Below are 23,932 nucleotides of genomic sequence, written 5' to 3' on the forward strand. Positions count from 1 at the left end.
AGAAAAAATACTGACAATTCAGATTCCTTCAAAACTTTACATATCCAGATATCTACGTACTTACAAACAACAAACAATTTAAGTAAATGTCAGTTTTGTTTATAAAACACTACACAGAAGTTGACTGCAGATTACAATCTGACAAACATTTATTTAAATAAATAAATAAATAAATAAATAAATAAATAAAAGAAAGAAAGAAAGAAATACAAGTTTATGGACAGTGAGTAATGTAAACGTTCAACGTAGGTCCTAAAATTCTCATACAATTTTTAAAACAACTTATATTGTATATATGTATACACAACCATTAAAAAAAGTTTTTGAACAGTAAAATTTTTAATGTACTCACTCTACTCACCAAGCCTGCATTTATTTGATCCGAAGTACAGTTAAAAATAGTAATATTTTGAAATATTTTTTACTATTTAAAATAATTGTCTATTAATTTCTATTTGAACATATTTTAAAATGTAATTAAAATGTGATATCAAAGCTGAATTTTTAGCATAATTACTCCAGTCACATGATCCTTCAGAAATCATTCTAATATTTAGATTTTCCGCTGCAAACATGTATTATTATTATTATGAAAACAACTGAGTAGAATTTTTCAGGTTTATTTGATGAATAGAAAGTTTGAAGTAGAAATCTTTTGTAACATTATAAATGTCTTTATCATCACTTTTAATCTATTTAAAACATCCTTGCTGAATAAAAGTATTCATTTCTATAAAAAATAACTGACTCCAAGTTTTTGAATGGTAATGCTATAAAAGATTTTTATTTCAGATAAATGCTGATCTTTGGATCTTTCCATTCATCAAAGAATCCTAAATAAAATGTTTTTAAAATACTGACAATATTAAAAAATGTTTCATGAACAGCAAATTAGAATGATTTCTGAAGGTTCATGCGACACTGAAGACTAACGTAATGATGCTAAAAATTTTTGCTTTGATCACGGGAAGAAATAACATTTTAAAACATATTCAAATAGAAAGCAGTTATTTTAAATAGTTTAAAAACTTTTGACTGCAGTGTATGCACTTATACTAACACTTCTAACAAATAATTATCCTGAATCAGTTGCTAGTCAGTTTTTAATACCGTATTAGAAAATTGTGTGTTTAGGCTAAACTTGGGTTTGCAAATTCTTGTTAATTCTTTTAATACATTTTTGACATTTAATATGCATTTAGTTATTTCCCATAACTAAGCAGCAACCATCTCTCAGATCTGTAAACTTGCATCTTCCACATCAATAGGTGGCGATATCATACATATTCCCTGTAGAAAAACTGCTGTGTGCCATAGAGAAGAAGATACATTAGAATTGCAGGACAGTATTATGCTACTATTTGTAAGATACAGTAATGAATTATGGTATATGACATAATATTTGACACTGACCATAATTAAACGGAACATTTACTGGGAATACATTTTGCTTTCTGCAGTACTTCATAGCTTTTTCTTTCCAACACACCGTGTAATGTTGAGCTCAGGTATTTAGCAGTTACAGTCTGCAGGATAGTTTACGTCTCTGGTCAAGTTGGCTCTGTAAGTTAACATGTCAAAACACAGGACGAAAAAGCTCATCATTCAAGATGGTATGTGTCAACCTGCTTGTCTTTTGCTCTTTCTGTAATGCAACATGATAATGCAGCACTAGCTATGTATTGTAGATTTTATGTACAGTATTCTGGGCTTGAAGTCTTCATTTGTAGTGTCTTTTGTCCACCATGTACAAATTTAATTTCAGATGAGCCAAAGCAGGATGAGCTGAATCCATTTTCTTTCAAGGAGTTTGTCAAAAACAAGAACCAACAGCCCTGTCCTACAGAAGAAGAGGTGAGAAACAACATGACAAGGATTATTAAGTAGAGGACTTTTGACTGGTGTCAGTACTTAAATGTCCCTTTAAAGGCATTAAAGTAGGGTTCACATTCTGTGTATTTACGTATAAAGTGGTGGTCAAAATTATTAGAACACCAGCTAAAAAATGCTTTTAAGTCAGTTATTTCTATCTTTTGCTGTAGTGTCAGTAGGAAATATCAGTTTACATTTCAGAACGAACTGAAACAGACTAAATCCAGAAGAACTGTGGCAACGTCTCCAAGATGCTTCAAGAGACCTACAGTGCCCTCCACTAATATTGGCACCCTTGGTAAATATGAGCAAAGGTGGTGGATGTGAAAATAAATCTGCAAAATTTATCATTTTGATCTTTTGTTCAAAATTCTAACCTGTCATTGAAGTAAAACAATAGAACCTAGGGGTGAAATCTCATTATGAAATAAATGTTTTTCTCTAGTTCACCTTGGCCACTATTATTGGCACCCAATTATTGCAACATCCTTTTCCCAAGATAACAGTTCTGAGTTTTCTCCAACACTGTCTAATGAGTTTGGAGAACAGTTTCTATACAGGGTTCAGGTCAGGGAACTGGGACGGCCATGGTAGAAGCTTCATTCTCTGCTCAGTGACACAATTTTATGTTGATTTTGATGTTTGTTTTGGATCATCATCCTGCCAGAAGATGCAACCATGGCCCATTATAAGATTTCTAAAAGAGGCGGTCAGGTTTTGATTTTTTTTATCTGCTGGTATTTGATAGAATCCATGAAGCCATGTATCTAAACGAGATGTCCAGGACCTCCAGCAGAAAAATAGGTCCACAACATTAAAGACCCAGCTGTATTTTTAACTGTGGGCATGGGGTCCTTTTTTTATCCCTGTCCACACCAAAACCATCTGGAGGGTTAGCTGCCAAAAAGCACATTTTTAGTTTCATCTGACCATAGAAGCCAGTCCTGTTTGAAGTTCCAATCATGTCTGACAAGTGAATATGCTGAAGTGAGCCAGGAGGATTTTTTCTTGAAACCCTCTGGAATAACATGTAGTGATGTAGGGGCTGTTTGATCATTTTATTTTAGGCTTTCTGACCCCAAGACTCAACAATTCTCTGCAATTCTCCAACTATGATCCTTGGAGAGTCTTTGGCCACTCAACCTCTCCTCCTTATCATGCATTAGGGTGATATAGACACACGTCCTCTAATAGAAGTTAATTGATAAAGAAAATATTTTTTAGATTTTTGACCGCATCTTCATTTTACAGCATTTTACACATGTGCCTAAAACTTTTAACAGTACTGTAGCTTTGCAAGTAGGTTTCTTGAAGCATCTTGGAGACGTTGCCACAGTTCTTCTGGATTTAGTCTGTCTCAGTTTGTTGTGTTTCTTCATGTCATTCCAGACAGGCTGGATGATGATGAGATCAGATCTCTGTGTGGAGCACTGGCTGTTGTAAAACAAAAATCTCACTGGATTATTACAATTAATGGCAAAACAAATGTTTGGAAATGTAAACTGATATTTCCTACTGACATACCACAGCAAAAGATAGAAATAACTGACTTAAAACCATTTTAGCTGGTGAAACTACAAGTGTGCTAATAATTTTGGCCACCACTGTATATGAATGTAAAACTTGGCAATAAACAAAAGAACGTTTATGCAGAATTTAATTGCTGTTAGATTCTTGTCTTTTTAAAATAACATTTCATATATGTTTGATTTTCCAAAGGTGTATGGTGGAGCACGCAATGTCGAGCAGGACTATAACACCTCCATAGAATATGTGACGAAGGGGCCTTTCTTCACGGACCCCTCTGTGCTCTGTCAGCCTTCTGAAAATGAACCTGAGGAGACATGGATTGAAAGCTGCCACCCATCAGCCTTTGATGGCTCTCATGACTTCAAACTATGTGACACTTTAGACCTCGGTGCTTATTCTGAGCAATCATCTCTGTGCAGTGATGAGAGGGAAGCAAATGAAACTGAATGGGAACTGGGTCATTCTGACTTCCTGCCAAAGAACCACTTAGCTAGAAGAAGCACAGGAAGCTATGAGGGTGATGAAGAGACTTCAGTGATTGACATTTCCTTCCATCCTAAGAGGAGTAATGCTGAAAATGGTGCAAAGAATCCCCAACAGGTATGTTGTGTGCATTGTGAATGGTGTGAGGTTTTGCATATACATGAGCCATATGTAATATTATTATTGATGCAGTCCTGCTTCTAAAAAAAATGTTTCATGTGTTTTAGCTCAGAGAAGAGAATTCTCTACTCAGAAAGCAAGTCAAAGAACTCCTTAGACGGTCAGAATCTGACTCCAAAAGGTAGGTTTTTTAAACTCAGGCCATCCAAGATGTAGATGAGTTTGTTTCTTCATCGGAACAAATTTCTAGAAATTTAGCATTACTTCATTTGGTCACTGGATCCTTCTGCTGTCAGAATGAAAGTCCAAACAGCTGATCCACACCACTCTAATCCACAAAGAAATAAACTCACATACATCTTGTATGGCCTATTTTCAGCACATTTTCATATTTGGGTGAACTTTCTTTATTGGACTGAAGAATATCTGTATTGCTGCTGTGTGTTCAAAGATCCCTACCTGCTTGTTTAGTTTCTAGATGATTTCTCATGGTTAAACTTTCCAATTGTAACAGGATCAAACAACTGATGGATGAGTTGCATAACAAGAAATTACAGGAGGAGAGAGAGGCGAAGGCTTTGGAGACTATGGTGCAGTCAGTAGAACAAAACCTTCAGTTGATGACGGTATTATGCATTGCATTATTATTCATATGACAGATTTTTTATTAAGGTTTAATAAATTAAATTTGTATTATCTTTCTTAGTGTAAAGATCTTTAAAATGTTTAATTTACTACATTTGAGAAATTTAAATTCTGTTTTATCCAATACAGAAGCGAGCAGTCAAAGCTGAAAATAGTATTTCAAAATTGAAACAAGAGATACAACAACTCCAGGTTTGAATTCTTTCTATATCCACAAGTAATCGTACATACAGTTGAAGTCAAAAGTACACCTTGCAGAGTCTGCAAAATGTTTATTATGTTAACAAAATAAGAGGGATCATACTAAATGCATGTTATTTTTATTTAGTACTGTCCAGAATAAGATATTTCACATAAAAGAAGTTCAGAAAAGTCCTTTAAGTCCCTCAGATTCCTTGGTTTCTCAGCATTTTTGTGTATTTGAACCCTTTTCAACAATGACTGTATGATTTTGAGATCCATCTTTTCACACTGAGGACAACTGAGGGACTCATATGCAACAATTACAGAAGGTTTAAATGCTCTTTGATGCTTCAGAAGGATCAACAATGTATTAAAAGCCAGGAGTGAAAACTTTTGAAAGGAATGAGGATGTGTACATTTTTTCTTATTTTGCCTAAATGTAATTTTTTTTTTATTTAGTACTGCCCTTCAGAAGCTACATAAAATACTTGCATGTTGCCCAGAAGACTAAATAAGTTAAATTCACCCTCAACTTCAAATTCAAAAAAGTTTTCTTTTTTCAAATTCAAAAGGTTTCTAATGCATAATTTTTCCTTCTGAAGCATCAGTGAGCATTTGAACCTTCTGTAATAGTTGCATGTGAGTCCCTCAGTGTCAAAAATGGATCTCAAAATCATACAGTCATTGGAAAGGGTTCAAATACACAAAAATGTTGAAACACCAAATATTTGTGGTACCTAAAAGATTAAGGCAGTTTAACCATTCAGATGTATAATTTTTTTTTTTCATTCTTTATAAATCAACTTTATAAATTCAGCTATTATTATCTCTTGTGGACTATATGCAAACATCTTTTATGTGAAATATCTTACTACATAAAAAATAACATGCATTTTGTATAATCCCTCTTATTTTGGTAAAATAATTAACATACAGTAATACAGTTATATTCTATGTTAATATAATTTATCTTATATAACATGTTTGTAAATTTGTGATCAAAATTACTATATCACTTTTTTGTTCAGATTAAAACCTCATTGTAATTATTTTTATTGTTTTGGGGGGGGTTTGCCTCAGGGCCAGCTTGAAGGATGTAAAAGTGAAAATGAGAGACTGAGATATGGAGAATCTACAGCCTTAACTACAATGAGACACAATGCACAAGTGGCCTCTGAGTACCTTAACAAAGCAGCTCAAGATGCAGAGACTTCTATCAAGTATGGTTAACATTATTTTGCAGCTTTTCTACAATCATTTAAAAATGTACACGCATTAAACTGATATATAATTGCACTGAATGTGTTTTATATTTTTACAGGCAGTTGCTGTCAGGAAGAGAGACACTCTGTTTTGTTTCCCAGTTATTGACATCTATTGACAAGATCACAGAGATTCATGATTAAGTTTTACTTCAAAAATCATGTTCTGTACACTACAGTTTTACTGCATTTAGACTGTGATGGTACATCATTGTTTATTTTGTTCATCCACTTTATTAACATCATGTTTAGGTTTATGAAATAACAAAATGAAGTGTAATGAGCCAAATGATTACCAAATTAGGCTTTAGCAGGAGCTTAAACATATAAATACTTAAGTGTACCAGATAGTGCCTTGGATTCTCTCACCAAAATCAAAGTTCTATTTTGTGTGAATGTATTAGTGAATGTTGAAGCAATATTTGCAAAAACAATTTGCACTTGTGTTAAACAATGAGTCAAATCACTTTTTAAGATTATATTGCATATTATTTACCAGTTTCTTGCTAGTGTTTTGATATATAACTTAATGCATATTTTATATTTCTGCGGTTTTAAATGACATTTTAAGTATTTGTTTATTTAAAAAATACTTTACTAATCAGCTTTGATCAAGGATGATGTGCTTTATATTCACAATGCTCTTAATAAAGAATATTATTTCAGTCCTGTTGTTCTTTGACTTTGAGTAACCCACTATTAGTTTCTCCAAATCATTACTTTACATTTAACAGATCCTAAATTACAAACCAATTTTATTATATACCGTTTTATATATTTATTTTTACCATAGACAATATCTTTCCTAAAGTATAAATTTAGTGCGCATTATTGAAATCCCAAAGCATAGTTCAGGTTGATCGCTAAAAGCAGATGGGACTTTTATTATGAAGTGACGGTGAGGATGACGCACTATTGACGCGCGCTTCATGTTTGTACACACTTGACGTTACAGGAGCGTACGGAGTAGTTTTTTCAGGAGAGAATTATTCTTGACAGTTTAAGGAAGATTTAAATAAATCTTTGTGATATTTACAACCAGCCATTAAAAGCAAAAACTTTGATTTCTTGTGTAAAAAGTGCAAATCTAGTTTACAAAGTACCTATGTGCGCTCTTTGTAAACATGCAGCTGCACAGTAAGATTTGAGAAGGACATTTAGAAGTGTACAGTGATGCTGCAAGGATCCAGAAGGTGTTTTTGTTGTGTTGGTGCAATAGAAGAGCTGCAATACTGAAGATAACAGCAGCATGAAGCATTAAATGTAAGCTAATGTAAGTACATTGTACACGGCACAAACAGACAACTAGATATTTTGTTGCTATATGTTTCTTTTCCTTTGCCAATTACTCATGTACAGTATTTTCTGCTTAGTGGGCTAGAAGTAAGTTTACCTTTTTATTTTATATTCAATATAGAGAGTTTTTAGGGAATTGTTTGAAGATTTATTGTTTATTACTACAGTTAAAGTTGCTGTTGAAATTACATTTGAGTAGGCGTCAAACGTTACAAGTAAATAGAGTTTGTATTTATTCGATCTAACGTACAGCAACTATTTAAAATAACTGTTTTCTATTTGAATATATTTTAAAATGTATTGTATTCCTGTGCTTTTAAAGCAGAATTTTTAGCATCATTACTCCAGTCACATTATCCTTCAGAAATCATTCTAAAATTCTGATTTGCTGCTCAAAAATATTTATTATTGTTAAAAACTGCTGAATAAATTTTTTCAGGTTTCTTTGATGAATAAGAACAGCATTTGTCTGAAGTAGAAATCTTTTGCAACATTATAAATGTCTTTATCTCACGTTTGATTTATATAAAGCATCCATGCTTAATGAAAGTAATATTTTTATTAAATATAATGTAATATTGTCCAAGTATATTAAATTTGGATCTTTCAATTCGTCAAAGAATCCTGAAAAAATGAACTTTACTAACTGTTGTAAATATTGCTATTAATGTAAAATCTAAAACTGTTTCTTGAACAGCAAATCAGCATATTAAAATCATTTCTGAAGAATGTAACACTAAGACTGTATTCACAATATTACTGCTTTTTTTCTGTATTTTGGATCAAATAAATGCAGGCTTGGGGAGCCGAAGAGAATTCTTTAAAAACATTAAAAATCTTACTGTTCAAAAACTTTGGGAACTGAAATCAAGAAACTTTGTACACCAACCTTTAACATTTTTTTCCATTTTAAATTCAGCTGTAGTCCATCTTTGGTGATGTTATAATTAAAAAACCTTGCAGTATATTCTGTGATTTGGTGTAGATGAGACATCTTTGTACAAGGTAAATGATCAAATTATTGTGGTGTCATTGGCTGTTTTATGGAAAGTACAAGTAAAATTCATACGAGAGATTAAACCAAACTTTGTTTTGTAATTATTGGAAATTCTTTAGATCTGTGAAATGCCCAAAATAATATTTATCTACTTTACACCTCTGCAAATGAGTAAGATCATATTGGCAAAGTGTACAATGTTGTAACCCAGTAACCTGTAGAAAGTTGGATTTTCAGGTCTCATCTCATCTAACATGGAATCGAATGAGTTACTTGCGAAGAGGGACAAAATCCAGAGGGAGATTTTGGCTCTTGAGAGTACACTGGGTGCAGACAGCAGCAGCATCATAGACCTACTGTCATCTGACAGCAGCAGTGGAGGTAAGTCACTGTCTACTAACTGTGAGAGAGAATCAAGTTAATCATTAAAGGGATAGTTCACCCAAAAATGTAAGACCTTCATCTTCAGAACACAAATTACGGTATTTTTGATGAAATTCCTTCACCCTCTATAGACAGCAAGGGTCCTACCATATTTAAGGCCCAGAAAGGCACCAAGAACATCGGCAAAATAGTTCATGTGACGTTAGGGGTTCAAACCATAATTTTATGAACCTGTGAGAATAGAACCCTTGCTGTCTATGCAGGGTCAGAGAGCCCTCGAATTTCATCAAAAATATCTTAATTTGTGTTCTGAAGATGAACGAAAGTCTTACAGGTTTGGAAAGATATGAGGGTGAGAAATTAATGACAGCAATTGGTCTTTGAAAAGCCATGTAATTACATTGGCCAGAAAGTGTATGAGCCTTGTATTTGACCTGTGCTTTTTGCTTTGTGCTTTATATTAATGTATAATATAACATTTGAATGGCAGATGATGAATCTGATGACGGTGGGCCTGAATTTGAAGGAGTGGTAAGAATCTAGAAAGCCGCATGGTTACTATAACACACTTAGACATATAGAAATTAAATGTAATATTCTTCTTTAATTTTATATTATTTGTAATTGTCTCTAGGAGCGTGATGACTTGGAGGCAGAGCGCCTGCGGATACAGAGGGAGATTGATGAGTTGGAGAATACACTTGGTGCTAATGCAGCACTGGTCGATGTGTTGGATGGTAAACATGTCTATTTTCATCAACTTGATAAATGAATCCTTATATTCTAAATGGCCACTAAATATGCAGTCAAACCAAAATTTATTCACACATTTCTCACATTGTCAGAGTTTATTTGCTATAGTTTAGAAAATAGTAATAAAATATGTCCACTGTATGAAGAATTTTTGGGTATAATATGTCACAGTTTACATTATTTTGCAATCTTCACTGTAGTATCCTGCGAGCACTGATAAAAAAATATCAAAAAATTATATCTGGTGGCTGAATAATTTTTGGTTTGACTGTATGACGCATAATCTCATTTTATTTTCGGGCCTGCAGTTTTATCTATACAAAATAAAATAATTAATCGTTTGCAAATTAATTATTTGTTTGTGTTTTTTGTGAAACAGAGACTGAACAGGACACTGATTCTGTGAGTTACCACTTTTTTTAAATACATGCTTGTGCTGCTATTTACTTTTTGTTTCTCATTTTTGTTGTAAAATGCTTATAATACAGCATTGTTCTGCTCTCATTAGAGTGATGAAAACAGTGATGATGAGGAGTTGGAGCTTCCTCAAAATGTTGAGACTTGCCTGCAAATGAATATGGTCTATCAGGAGGTGTTGAAAGAGAAACTAGCTGAGCTGGAACGACTCCTCAGTGAGAATCAACAGCAGCAGGTGAACAACAAACATGCTGAGACTTCATGCATGAGTTTAATTATAGTAAAACCATTTTAAAGCCAACTTTATCTCCACAGAAAGAGATTGAGGTCCAGCTTTCTGGCCCAAGCACTTCTAGCTCCACTGTACCAGGAGTTCCACCTCAGAAACAATTTCTTGGATACTTCATGAAGCCTTACTTCAAAGACAAACTCACCGGTTTGGTATGTTATGAAACTAATACTGGAAGTCTTATTGGGTGTCAGTGAATTTATGTATCTTTTTTTGTTTCATTGAAGTTTTATTTATTTCTTTGTTTGCTTCCAGGGCCCGCCAGCAAATGAAGAAACCAAAGCGAGGCAGAGTTATGGTACCAGACCTTTTGAACAGCTGAAAATAAAAAGATGTATGTTTTATGGTACCATGTTTCATTGTTATTACTTGTATATAAGTGATTTTTTTTTAATAAAAATAAATGCTGGTTATTTCTTTCAGGGGATGGTTGGCAGAAAACTTTGCTGACCAACGCAGTCGCCAAAGATACTATGAAACGGATGGTACAACCCAAACTTTCCAAGTGAGTTCTGGAAAAAATGAAAAACAAACTTATATACCTAGTTATTGTTGCCCAGTCTGTCCAATCTGGATACAAAAAGTTGAGCATTCATAAATGAAAGTTTGCTTTTCCTATATACTTAAGCACAGTCAAGCCAGAAATTATTTATACCCCTGGCAAATTCTGACTTAAAGTTTCTTTTATTCAACAAGGAAGTTTTTTTTTTTATTATAAGAAATGACACAGACGTCTCCCTGAAGATAATAAGACAATGTACAAGAGGCATCATTTCAAGAAAAAATTATTACTCATCTTTTATTTACATTTGAACATAAAGTGTCATGTCCAAAATTAGTCACACCCTTCTCAATAATCAATAGAAAAGCCCTTATTGACTATTAGTGCAATCAAACACTTCCTATAATTGCTGACCAGCTTTTTGCATGTCTCCACTGGTATTTTTGCCCATTTATCTTTAGCGATGAGCTCCAACTCTTTCAGGTTGGAGGTTCTCCTTGCCATCACCCTGATCTTTAGCTCCCTTCACAGATTCTCAACTGGATTTAAGTCAGGACTCTGGCTGGACCACTGCAAAACGTTTTTGTTTTTGCCAATTTTCTCTGAATTTTGATGTGTTGCTTCTTTTTCATGGTGCTGTTTACTGTGATTAGATTCCCTGGTCCACCGACTGAAAAACACCCCCAAACCATTAGGTTCCCACCACCGTGTTTGACAGCGGTGTGCAGTGTCTGTTGGACTGTCTGCCTTGAGATTTTGTCACCAGCAGAGCCCAGATTCATCAGGATGGCCTTGGTGGTGATCCTTGGATTCTTTTTTTTACATCCCTCACTATCCTCCTGGCCAGCACAGGTGTCACTTTTGGCTTCCGACCATGTCCTCTGAGATTTTTCACAGTGCGGAACGCCTTTTATTTTTTAATAATACTTTGCACTGTTGCTACTGGAACTTCAAAACATTTAGATATGGTCTTATAGCCCTTTCCTGACTTGTGAGCTGATACAATGCGCAGCCGCAGGTCCTCAGTGAGCTCCTTAGCCATAACTGTCCACAAACCAACAGCAGAGAGCTTCTGTTTTTCACCTGTTGAGTTGATTAAAACAGCTGTTCTTAATGAATCAGGGTAATTAGGATGCTTTAGAACAACTTGGACTATTTGGAATGGTATAGAACTTGGGATTTTCCCATAGACTGTGACAGTTTGCAATGAGTATGAATAATTTTGGACATGCCACTTTTTTGTTTAAATGTAAATAAAAGCAAAGCAAGAAATATTTTTTTCCACAATGATGCCTCTTGTACATCATCTTATCATCTTTTGGGAGAAACCTGTGTCATTTCCGATCAAAAAAAAACTTGCTGGTTGAATAAAAGTAACTTTAAGTCAGAATTTGCCAGGGGTATGAATAATTTCAGGCTTGACTGTATGTGTGTGTGTGTGTGTGTGTGTGTGTGTGTGTGTTTGTGCAGAAAATGTCTGTTTTTATTACATTTTGAGAGCTTGCAATGGTCTGTGTTTTCATAGGCTGGACTATCTAAGTGCCAAGATGTCCAAAGCTGATGATGAGCGAAAAGAAGAACTGAAAAAACAAATAGATTTAATTGAGAAAGAAATCACAGAAATAAGGTAAAGGCATTTGAAGCATTTTAAGAAATCTATGTAGTAATAATGTTACAAAAGACCTACAAATTTAAAGTAAATGTTGTTCTTTTAAAATTCCTATTAATTAAAGGATCCTAAAAATGCATATTAAGCAGCACAACTGTTTTCAACATTGATAATAATAGGTATAATAATAATAACTAATTTCTTGAGCATCAAATCAGTGTATTAGAATGATTTCTGAAGGAACATGTGACACTGAAAACTAGAAAACTAGAAAATTCAGCTTTGCCATCACTGGAATAAATTGGATTCTAAAATATATTCACATAGAAAACAGTTATTTTGAATTACAATAATATTTCTAAGTATTACTGTTTTACTGTATTTTGATCAAATACTGTAAAAGCAGCCTTGGACAGCATAAGAGACTTCTTTCAAAAGCAATCAAAAACTTTACAGACCCCCGAACATGTGTTTAGTGTGCAATAAAATGTGCAATCAAACTTTTTAATATCATCTTAGTGCCCTGAAAGACGATCAGCTGCTGGGTAATCGCCATGATGATCACGACTGGGAGAAAATATCAAATATTGACGTAAGTTATGTAGTTGTTTTACTAAGATGCATCCAAATAAATCAGTTTTCCATTTCAAAAGTGTGAACGAACATGTTTGTGTTTGGTAGTTTGAAGGTTTGCGACAAGCTGAGGATTTGAAAAGGTTCTGGCAGAACTATTTGCACCCCACCATTAACAAGTCAGTATGGAAACAGGACGAGATTGATAAACTGAAAGGAATTGTAGAAGAGTACAACTGCTGTCATTGGGACAAAATCGCAGAGGCTCTTGGGGTAAGTTTAGAGAAATTCATGCACTTTTGAAACCGCTTCTAATGGTAACATGCTATTTAATGTTTTTTTAGTGTTTAATAATTCAACCTTCACCTCATGTAACACCTTTGGCGTCTGACGTGTGTTTTTTCCAGACAAACAGAACAGCTTTCATGTGCTTCCAAACTTACCAGCGCTACATTTCAAAGACCTTCAGAAGGAAAGAGTGGACAAAAGAAGAAGATGAGATTCTCAGAAAACTTGTTGAAAAAATGAGAGTCGGCAACTTCATTCCCTACATACAGAGTGAGACAGTGGGCTCTTCTTGAGCTCTTGTACTGAATTTCGCATATTTGTTTCTAAAACAGGTCATTATGACTTTGAAATTAGATTGGATAAGCTCAATTCAAAATAAAATAGGTGATATATAATATAGATGTAATTCTTATATAGATATAAAAAAAACAAGAAGGAATTGTTCACACACAATGTGTTCATGCATCCGACTGCACTTTTTAAAGACTGTTTTTGAACTATTTGTTTTAAATTCAAGAATATGTCCTTTATGACAGGTTTAATTTATACTGTAGATTCCATTTACTTATATTGGTATTATCTTACTATATATTTGTATTATTTATTATCTCCATAGTGTCATACTTCATGGAGGGCCGTGATGGATCACAGCTGTCATATCGCTGGACGTCTGTTTTGGATCCTTCTATAAAGAAAGGCCCCTGGTCCAAAGAGGAGGACCAAGTATGGAGCTTAATTAATTTTCGATATTCTACATCAATAAATGAGAAACAGATTTATTGGGTTGCTTTTCCACCATATTCTGTCAATGAAGACACAATGTTTTAAAATCCGTCATAGTCATACGTGTCTGTTCACTAATTTGATCAACTGCTCTCATATCAGTTGTTGCGGAATGCTGTTGCAAAATATGGCCCCAAAGAATGGGGGAAAATCAGATTGGAAGTGCCAGGCAGGACCGACGGTGCTTGTCGTGACAGGTACAGTATGACACATTTCAGACAAAAGGAAATGTGTACTCTGTAACTAATGTTTTAAAATAACATCCCTGAAATCATTTCAACTCTCAAATCAATCTGGCTGGATTAACTAGTGCTTGATATGTACACTGCTGTTCAAAAGTTTGGGATCAGTACGATTTTTAATGTTTTTTAATAGTTTCTTGTAGTAATAGTTGCTCATCAAGGCTGTATTTATTTGATTAAAAATACTGAAAAAATGGTAATATTGTGTAATATTATTGCAATTTCTAAAATTGGCTTTCTATTTTATTATACTTTAAAATATAATTTATTTCTGTGACGCAGTGCTGAATATTAATCAGTCTTTACTCTAGTCTTCAGTGTCACACGATTCTTCAGAAATCATTTTTGAAACCTGTGATGCTTTTTTTTTTTATTCTTTGAAATATAAAGTTAAAAAGAACAGCATTTATTTAAAATAGAAATCTTTTTTGACAATATAAGTCTTTAGTATCAGTTTTATCCATTTAACACATCCTTGCTGAATACAAGTATTCATTTCTTCCAAAAATAAAAAACTCACCCCAAACTTTTGAGTAGTAGTGTATATTGTAACACAAAATTTCTATTTTAAATAAACACTGTTCTTTTTAACTTTTTATTTATCAAAGAATTATCACTGCTTCCAAAAAACAATGTGGTTTCCGACATTGATAATAAATCAGCATATTAGAATGATTTCTAAAGGATCATATGACACTGAAGACGAGTAATGATGCTGAAAATTCAGCTTTGCTTCACAGGAATAAATTATATTTTAAGGTATATTAAAATGTAAATTTTTTAAATTGCAAAAATATTTCACAAAATATTTTTTTTCTGTATTTTGATCAAATAGATACAGCCTTGATGGGCATAAGAAACGTCTTTAAAAACATAAAAAATCTTACTGATCCCAAACTTTTGAACGACAGTGTATGTATGAATATTTTTGCATCATAGGTATTTGGATTGTCTTCAAGAGAATGTGAAAAAGGGGCCTTGGAGCATAGAGGAGGTGGAACTACTAAAAGAAAAGGTTGCGAAATACGGTGTTGGTAAGTGATATTCCTCTTAAAAGGTACAATCTTTGGAATTAACTACAGCTATCTTAAAGGAGTAGTTCACTTTCAGAACAAAAATTCACAGATAATGTACTCACCCACTGATCATCCAAGATGTTCATGTCTTTCTTTCTTCAGTCGTAAAGAAATGGTGTTTTTTGAGGAAAACATTTCAGGATTTCTCTCCATATAATGGACTTCTATGATGCTCCCGAGTTTGAACTTCCAAAATGCAGTTTAAATGCAGCTTCAAATGGCTCTAAATGATCCCAGCCGAGGAAGAAGGGTCTTATCTAGCGAAACGATCCGTTATTTTCTAAAAACTGTTGTATAAATTTACAACATATATACTTTTTAATCTCAAACGCTCGTCTTGCCGAGCATTTGAGGTTAAGAAGTATATAAATTGTCATTTTTTTTAGAAAATAACCCATCGTTTTGCTAGATAAGACACTTCTTTCCTCGGCTGTGATTGTTTAGAGCCCTTTAAAGCTGCATTTTGGAAGTTCAAACTCGGGGGCACCATAGAAGCCCATTATATGGAGAGAAATCCTGAAATGTTTTACTCAAAAACATAATTTCCTTACGACTGAAGAAAGAAAGACATGAACATCTTGGATGACAAGGGGCTGAGTACATTATCTGTAAATTTTAGTTCTGAAAGTGAACTACTCCTTTAATGAGTTAGCATTAATAAGTCCTAAAATAGGCAGAAACAATATTCAGTATCCAAACCGGGGCCTGTGGGCCAAAGTTGGTGTGTGATGACCTTAGATTTGGCCTGTCATGCTCATCATAAGAGGATAGGGAAAAATGCCATTGAAAAATAAATTAAATATGATATATTTATATCTTATATATAAGTTAAGTTAGATTTTTGGCCCTTCTTCTTAAAACATTTTGGCACATCTGCTCATTATCTTCCAGGCAAGTGGGCTAAGATTGCTTCAGAGATCCCAAACCGGGTTGACTGCCAGTGCCTAAACAAGTGGAAGTTACTAACACAAGCTGTAAGTTGATTCTTCAGTATGTTGTGCATTCTTCAAAAAGATTAAATATCATAAATAAGCATACAAATATTGTTGTTGTTGTTGTTGTTGTTGTTTTTCAGAGTAAGCGTGAACAGACTGGGAGTCAAGGCATTAAAAGACGAAGGAAGCCAGCAACAGTGCCACGAAAAAGGCAAAAAGTGTTGAAAAAAACTATTAAAGAGGAGATGATGACCTCCAGCTCTGAGGACGAAAAAAAGATCAAGTATATAGACAGTGATGCTGAATCAGATCTTCCCTTAGTCAAAGATGAGGAAAGACCACAAATTCTGGAAATACCACGAAAGGACTACGTACAGCCAGATATCAAGAAATGGATACCTGTAAATGCAAACACACTGCTTCAGTCTCCAGGAACTGTCAGGACTGTGTGGGTCCATCCGCCCACCAGTGAGGATGAGCTAGAGACATCCACTACACAATCTGGCTTAGGCCGTATTCCATCAGAGAACAGCAAATGTTTAAATGTCAGGCTCGGTTTGGTGCGCAATACCATCTTGAACCGCTTAGGAAACCTGGAAAAAACTTATGTAGGTTTGAAACCTGATGCCTTGCAGAGTCAGGTAAGATGTTTTTTTTTTTTTTTTCTTTTTTTCAGGACAGATCAGTTTTTATTTATATGTTCTGGAGTTCTTATATCTAAAAATGAATTTAATTTCATGCATGCAGAGTGATGATGAGAAGGCCATGTTGAAGGTGTCTTTCAGTGATATTAAACACTTCCTACAGTGGAAGGGACCACCTGTAATTAAGAAGGTATGGTTAACAGAGATGATGCTTGATGTTACATTTATAGGAAATAACATAAGGCCATTACATTATTTAAAAAAATGGTTGCCATTTTCTAAGAGCGAATAAGATTAAAACTATAGCCTTATTCAGACTTAAAACTGTTAATAAGGCAGTATTGTCTTTATAAAATGTGACCCTGGAACACAAAACCAGTCATAAGTAGTTTTTTTTAATTTATACATCATCTGAAAGCTGAATAAATAAGCTTTCCATTGATGTATGGTTAGGATAGGACAATATTTGGTCAAGATAAAACTATTTAAAAACTGTTGTCAACTTTTTCTTCGAGACCAGGAGACGTTTTGGATATCTTGAAGCAGAAGTTTCTCTTTATTGAGATACGAGCTGTTCGTCGCTGCAGTCATCAAAAAGTCGTCTGGCTAAGGCAGATACATTATAGTTCATGTACCTTTCCAGGGGGAGGGATACATAGAGGTGGAGTCAATCTAAACAAAGCATGCAAATGCAATACAGGAATCAACCCATTACCAGAGATCCCCCAGCCCTGATCTCATGATCATAACAGTGTCATTCAAAGGCATAGGTGCTAATCCAATCAGTCTGACAGTATTGCCTATACCTTCACATTATCATAGAGACAAAGGCATAGCTGTACTTTAAGCTTAGAATTCACACTTAACTTGGGAAACCTGTTCAGGAACTGTAAGAGAACAGGAGCAGGCAGGAACCTCTGGCTACAAACTTTGCTTGATAGAGTAATTTGTCTGATGTCCTCATATTTACCATAAATGCTAAATACAATGTAGGATCAACAAATCTTTAACAGATTCTTAAATTTGTAATCCTTCAAAGCCTAGAATCTGAGGGTGCAAAAAAATAAAAATATTGAGAACATCGCCTTTAAGGTTGTCCAAATTAAGTTCTTAGCAATGCATATTACTAATCAAAAAGTTACGTTTCATATATTAATGGTAGGAATTTTACAAAATATCTTCATGCAATATGATCTTTACTTAATATGTCAATGATTTTTTTGGCATAAATGAAAAATGTATAATTTTGGCACATACAGTGTATTGTTGGCTATTGCTACAAATATACTTGTGCTACTTATGACTGGTTTTGTGGTCCAGGGTCACAAATCTTACTTGGTATTAAAAAAAAATTACATTTTGGAAAATATATTATTTTCTCTTACTTTATATTGATTGTTTATTTCAGAATGACCTAAAGGAGAAAATGACGAGTCCAAAAAATATAAAGAGAAGACGGCCGGTTCAGGACATGGCCAGCTTTAACAATGACCTCCTTAAAGCTATCACCCCATGGATTGGTAATGTGATCCTGCCTGCTCCAGCAAATGAAAATACATTTTGTGAAGGTACAGATCCTTGTTTTATTTCTGACAAAACACCTTATAACATTTCTGGGTTTTTGTAGTACTGAAGCAATGTTTCAGCAGCCTCACATATCAGACAGTACAGACTGATGAATAACGTTTTCACTTTTTTCATGTTAAATATCTTGTTTAACTCCAAAATATGTCACATTATGGAAGGAGGGTTTCTACGGGTCTTAAAAAGTCTTAATTCGCCCTTCCACAAATTTACGGCCATTGAGGTCTTACATCAGAGCATAAAGTCTTAAATTCATAGAGTCATCGCATTACATGTTGCATGCATTGCCAAAATTAATATCTTTCTGTTTTCCCATGCAAATTTCTAATATCCTTAAAACATCCTTAGATACATTTACTTGAATTGCCAATTTAAAATAAAAAACGTACACTGTAAAAAATGACCGTGAATTTAACGGTAAAAAACTGTAAAAATGCTACTGTAAAAACCTGTGATATGGTTAACGGTAAGTTCCCCTTCTATATACGGTGAAAAACTGTGTTGGACATTGCATGTAATTGTACGGCAGTATACCGTTTTTTGAAGTGAAAAAGAACGTAGAATTTACAGTGAATAACCGTAAACTGACATTCCCAGAATTCCCTGTGTTTAATTTTTTTTATTTGATGTTTTTTATGGAAATAACTTTTTCTTCTTAGATTTTTCTTGGCAGTTTTGTACATTAGGGTTATATGTTACATATAATGCTGTTAAATTAATGTTTTTTTGCATTAAATCAGTTTTATGTGTGTTACCATGATGGTGTTTAGTGTTTGTGTGAATGACACTGTGCACCTTCTATATATGCTATTATTTAAAATCTCCTTGTAATGGGTTTTGGTTTATCATGTGATGTTGTCATCACCACCTGCTTTTGGTGGTTATCAGTGTATTGCAAAGGTACAAAACAGATTTCAGTACTTCAAAAGGTTGGTACATCACCATTATATCAGTAAAAAAAAAAATATTTAAGTGAAAACCGTAAAATGTAAAACATTGCTTCCATATTTTTTAAAGTAAAACTCTGGTAACCACAGCTGCCAGGGTTTTCCCGTAAATTTTACAGCTTTTTTTTTTTTACAGTGTATTGTGTTTCCTTTAATTTAAATTAATTAAAAAATTCTTAAATTGACCTTTATAAAACCTGCAGAAACCCTGTGGAAGTAAAATGAGTTGTAACTACAATTCACATTGACTGTAAGTAATATGTCCAATTTAGTTTATAGCACTCTAGTGTGCAGATTAACTACGGATCTAGTTATGAGTAAATCATTCAAGGCATTTTTTCGTCAATAATTGATCAATTGATTTTACAGGTGATATTGTTGGAATGAAAGCAGCAGACATCACTCTTCTAAAAACATCAGTGTTTTCATTTTTCCTCAAAGTAAGTAATCCAATAACTTTGTCAATCATTACAATGAAATAAAAGAAACAAAGACGACTTTCACACGGTTGTGTTTTCTTTACACAGGCTTTTCAAATAGACATCAAGGGTTGCAAGAATGTCATTGAAATTCAGCAGAAGATCAGCATTAAGGTATTAATCAATACAGCATGTAAAAGTTTATTAGCCTAGTTGTTATACTTTGTTGCTGATGTGCAAATGAATATGCAGTATTTTTTTTTTTAAGAAATTGAAATCTGGAAGATTAGTGTTCCCTCAGTGGTTTTCTCTTGTCTCATTTTTTTCAGATGCCAATTGCTCAGTCTAAACCGAAAACAGGTATGTTATATTCATCTATGTTAAAGTCTTTACATACAGTGCTTAAAACAGACTTAAAACCGTTTTTAGCTACTGAAAATACTAGTGTTATAATAATTTTGGTCACCACTGTATAATAGCAAATAATGCACATTTCAAAAAATTCTGTCATAACATGTCAATGTTTCCTTCCTATGGTTATGTGGCTCCTCCTCAAAAAGTTTCAATGATTCTAAAGGAGTCAAAACAGAAAGCCAAACACAAGAAACCTGCAGAACCTCCTCAACATCCACCTCCCCTGCAGCCGGTCCTTCTTAACCCTCTCCAGCTGCCAGTCAGGCAGATGACGATCCCTGCTTTGATTCAGCCCAAACCTCTTGTCATTACACAGCCAAACAAGCAGAGGGCAGTGCAGCCTGTACTCCCTAAGGAACAGAGGATATCTCTACTACCACAGTCACCATCACAGATTCCTCTACCACTAATACAGCAGACAGCACCCGCACAAACTTTGATGGCCTCAACCCCAAAATCATCAAGTGTAGAGAACTCAAACAGTGTCAGATGTACAAAACGCACCCGCAAACCTACTGAGAAAATCCAAGCCCTAATGGAAGAAGCTGAAGATAAAGCTAGTAAAAAAGAGTTGCTGAAGCGAAACCAAGGCAAACAAAATGTAATTTTTCCAACAATTACATTGCAGAATCAACCAGTAAACTGGATTTTTGCCCCCACCAACTTGGTACAAGTAACTGGTCCACCTTCTCCTAATGTCCCAAGCAACCAGACACTAATTGTGGCAAACAGTTCCCCCCAGAATAACAGTATTCGTCCATGTATCTCAACCAATCTCTACCCATCATCATCTACACTGCTTGTTGCTGCTTCCTATGTCAATCCTGCCCTTATAGGTTCTTCAGTCTCGAATGCCTCCAGAGATGCCCCAAAGACTTCCTCCTCTGTGAAAATGAGCCCCAAGATCATCCAGATGCCTCTTTCACCCACTTCTACCTTAGTACAGAACAAAAGCGTGCAACATGGTGTTCAAATGTTATCCCCAACACCTATCAAAGTGAACCAGAAAGGTTCACACAATGAAGCTATAAAGAACTCCTCAGACTCCTCCTCTGATGAATGCATTATAAGGCACTATCAGACATTTGCATCAGCTGGTTCCAAAGTATCTTCTACTGTATACAGTGTTCTTCCAGATCCCTTGACTGTGGCACCTTCAGCTAGGGCACCAGTCGTATCCAAGCCAACAAATGAGGTTGCAGTGGCAATGTCTCCTGCTGTTACTGAAAATGGCTGTGTTTCTATGAGAACTATTCAACAGCCAACCATCATCCAACAGAAAAGTTTGCCCTTCACAATATTGAGCCCCCCTTCTGTTTCTAGAATATCACACCAACCTATTGCATCTTCACCTTTTATAGCTCCATCACCTCAGATATTGGCTCTTCCACCTCAGAATGTAGCTCCATCAACTCAAATTGTGGCTCCATCATCTCAGATTGTGGTTTCATCATCTCAGATGGTTGCTCCACCACCACCTCAGATTGTGGCTCCACCACCTCGAATTTTGGCTTCATCACCTCAGATTGTAGCTCCACCACCTCGAATTTTCGCTCCATCATTTCAGATTGTAGCTCCATCACCGCGGATTGTGTCTCCATCATCTCAGATTGTGGTTTCATCATCTCACATTGTGGCTCCATCATCTCAGATTGTGGTTTCATCATCTCAGATTGTGGCAACACCACCTCAGATTGTGCCTCCACCCCCTCGAATTATGGCTCCACCACCTCAAACTTTGGCTCCATCACCTCAGATTGTGTCTCCACCACATCAGATTTTGGCTTCATCACCTCAGATTGTGGCTCCATCAACTCAAATTGTGGCTCCATCATCTCAGATTGTGGTTTCATCATCTCAGATGGTTGCTCCACCACCTCGAATTTTGGTTTCATCACCTCAGATTGTGTCTCCACCACCTAGAATTTTCACTCCGTCATTTCAGATTGTAGCTCCATCACCGCGGATTGTGGCTCCATCATCTCAGATTGTGGTTTCATCATCTCCGATTGTGGCTACACCACCTCAGATTGTGCCTCCACCCCCTCGAATTGTGGCTCCACCACCTCAGATTGTGGCTCAATCACCTCAGATTATATCTCCACCACCTCGGATTGTCTCTCCATCAACTCATATTGTGGCTTCATCTTCTCACATTGTGGCTTCATCACCTCAGATTGTGTCTCCATCAACTCAGATTGTGTCTCCATCACCTCAGATTGTGTCTCCATCACCTCAGATTGTGGCTCCATCACCTCAGATTGTGGCTCCACCACCTCGAATAGTGGCTCCACCACCTCAAAGTTTGGCTCAATCACCTCAGATTGTGGCTCCACCACCTCGGATTGTGTCTCCATCACCTCAGGTTGTGGTGAATCCATCAGATGTACCTCAAATGAGAACATCTGGTGAAACATCGTTCCCTCTTCCTGATATTCCCTCTGATGTTCTTAGCTTCAATCCTCACTTGATATTCCCTCAGCAGTCATCTGAAGTAGATGACTGGATGAATGGAAAAGGTGGAATCCCGCTACCTCATCTAGAGATGTCTTTGCCTTACCTTCCACCATCTGCCACCAGCATCAAAACACTGACTTCATTGCTCAAAGTAAAACAATCTCTGCTTACAGTGGCAGTAAATGTCCTGCCAGTTGAGTATCGAAATTATCGAGAGGAAGAAGCTCAAGTAGCTGCCATCCGCAAAATGATTGCCGAAAGGTTTGCCTCGAATCCAGCCTACCAGCTTTTCAAGGCTCGTTTCTTGTCGTGCTTTACTTTACCAGCTCTTTTGGCCACTATAAACCCTTCTGAGGAATGTTCGTTGCCCACAGATAAATGTGGTGATGAAGATGAGCTCTTACATTTACAAAAGAGAAAAGAAAGGATTCGGACACCAGCTGCAGTAAGTTGTGCATAACATTGAAGCAGTCTGTTTTGTTTGTTATTTAATTTGATTATAATCTATGCATTTTCTCTATCTTTCAGAGAATTGAGCTTAACACAAATGAAAACGAAGCATCAGCAAAACAGTTCTCAGGAATCGGTACAAAAAGGCAAAGGAGTCGACGTCGAGTTACATAAGATTCATCAACTGAATGAGTGCCAGCAGTAGCTTCAGATTTTCTACAGTTGAAGATAAACAAAAAAAAAGAAGAAGAAAAATCAGTATTACAGTTAAAGGGACCAGTCAGATACACACTCATTTCTTTTACTCCATCCTTATGTTTTGTTTTAGAACATTCAGTATGTCTCCTGACAAACACTCATTTCTTTTACTCCATCCTTATGTTTTGTTTTAGAACATTCAGTATGTCTCCTGACAATTTTGTTTAAAAAAAGAGACTCAGAATTTTGTACTGAACTATTATTAAATTATCATTTACTTTCATTTTGTTGATTTCATTTTTTGAATAAATTGTTCTGTAGAATTGTGTAATGTTTTGTCATTGTTTTTTGTTTTTGTATTATAAGTACAGGTATTTGAATTTTTATGCTTGTGTATTACGTGTTCATAATATGCAACCCACATCTGAATAAAAAAGTTTGTGAAATAAAAAAAAAATCAATCATGAATTTATAATAAATTATTTTGTACATTCAATACCTTTTGGTAAAAGAGCTAATTTCTTGGGTTTTCAAACAAAACTTACTTCACATGAGGTGAGAAGCTGAAAACCTCACAAGG

General features: G+C 35.1%; 2 protein-coding genes across 2 annotated transcripts; both read left to right on the top strand.

The window, feature by feature from the left end:
- Nucleotides 1–1,323: 1,323 nt before the first annotated feature.
- Nucleotides 1,324–6,760, top strand: entr1 (endosome associated trafficking regulator 1). The gene is made up of 8 exons (XM_073841206.1): nt 1,324–1,613; nt 1,766–1,854; nt 3,592–4,002; nt 4,113–4,186; nt 4,520–4,631; nt 4,780–4,842; nt 5,914–6,053; nt 6,155–6,760. Exons 1-8 carry the CDS (start codon nt 1,574–1,576, stop codon nt 6,237–6,239), a joined length of 1,014 nt encoding a protein of 337 aa, XP_073697307.1. The 5' UTR covers nt 1,324–1,573; the 3' UTR covers nt 6,240–6,760.
- Nucleotides 6,761–7,053: 293 nt separating this feature from the next.
- snapc4 (small nuclear RNA activating complex, polypeptide 4) lies at nt 7,054–23,766 on the top strand. Its single transcript, XM_073841192.1, has 25 exons — nt 7,054–7,368; nt 8,626–8,769; nt 9,263–9,303; nt 9,407–9,509; nt 9,905–9,927; nt 10,034–10,177; nt 10,258–10,383; nt 10,487–10,565; nt 10,655–10,736; nt 12,259–12,360; nt 12,862–12,934; nt 13,024–13,188; nt 13,323–13,473; nt 13,820–13,926; nt 14,089–14,183; nt 15,168–15,262; nt 16,196–16,278; nt 16,380–16,880; nt 16,987–17,073; nt 18,292–18,451; nt 19,784–19,854; nt 19,942–20,007; nt 20,163–20,193; nt 20,394–23,149; nt 23,233–23,766. The coding sequence occupies exons 2-25, from the start codon at nt 8,643–8,645 to the stop codon at nt 23,326–23,328; spliced, it is 5,364 nt and encodes a 1,787-aa protein (XP_073697293.1). The 5' UTR covers nt 7,054–7,368; nt 8,626–8,642; the 3' UTR covers nt 23,329–23,766.
- The last annotated feature ends 166 nt before the right edge of the window (nt 23,767–23,932 follow it).

This window comes from Garra rufa, chromosome 5 (assembly GCF_049309525.1).
Source record: "Garra rufa chromosome 5, GarRuf1.0, whole genome shotgun sequence".
NCBI classification, from domain to species: domain Eukaryota; kingdom Metazoa; phylum Chordata; class Actinopteri; order Cypriniformes; family Cyprinidae; genus Garra; species Garra rufa.

Excerpts from the sequence above, each read along its gene's own strand:
- entr1 (XM_073841206.1), top strand. The coding sequence starts at position 1,574 with ATGTCAAAACACAGGACGAAAAAGCTCATCATTCAAGATG. Across the intron at positions 1,614-1,765 it reads AAAGCTCATCATTCAAGATG|ATGAGCCAAAGCAGGATGAG; the intron begins GTATGTGTCAAC and ends ATTTAATTTCAG. Across the intron at positions 1,855-3,591 it reads CCTGTCCTACAGAAGAAGAG|GTGTATGGTGGAGCACGCAA; the intron begins GTGAGAAACAAC and ends GATTTTCCAAAG.
- snapc4 (XM_073841192.1), top strand. The coding sequence starts at position 8,643 with ATGGAATCGAATGAGTTACTTGCGAAGAGGGACAAAATCCAGAGGGAG. Across the intron at positions 17,074-18,291 it reads GACCACCTGTAATTAAGAAG|AATGACCTAAAGGAGAAAAT; the intron begins GTATGGTTAACA and ends TGTTTATTTCAG. Across the intron at positions 23,150-23,232 it reads GGATTCGGACACCAGCTGCA|AGAATTGAGCTTAACACAAA; the intron begins GTAAGTTGTGCA and ends TCTATCTTTCAG.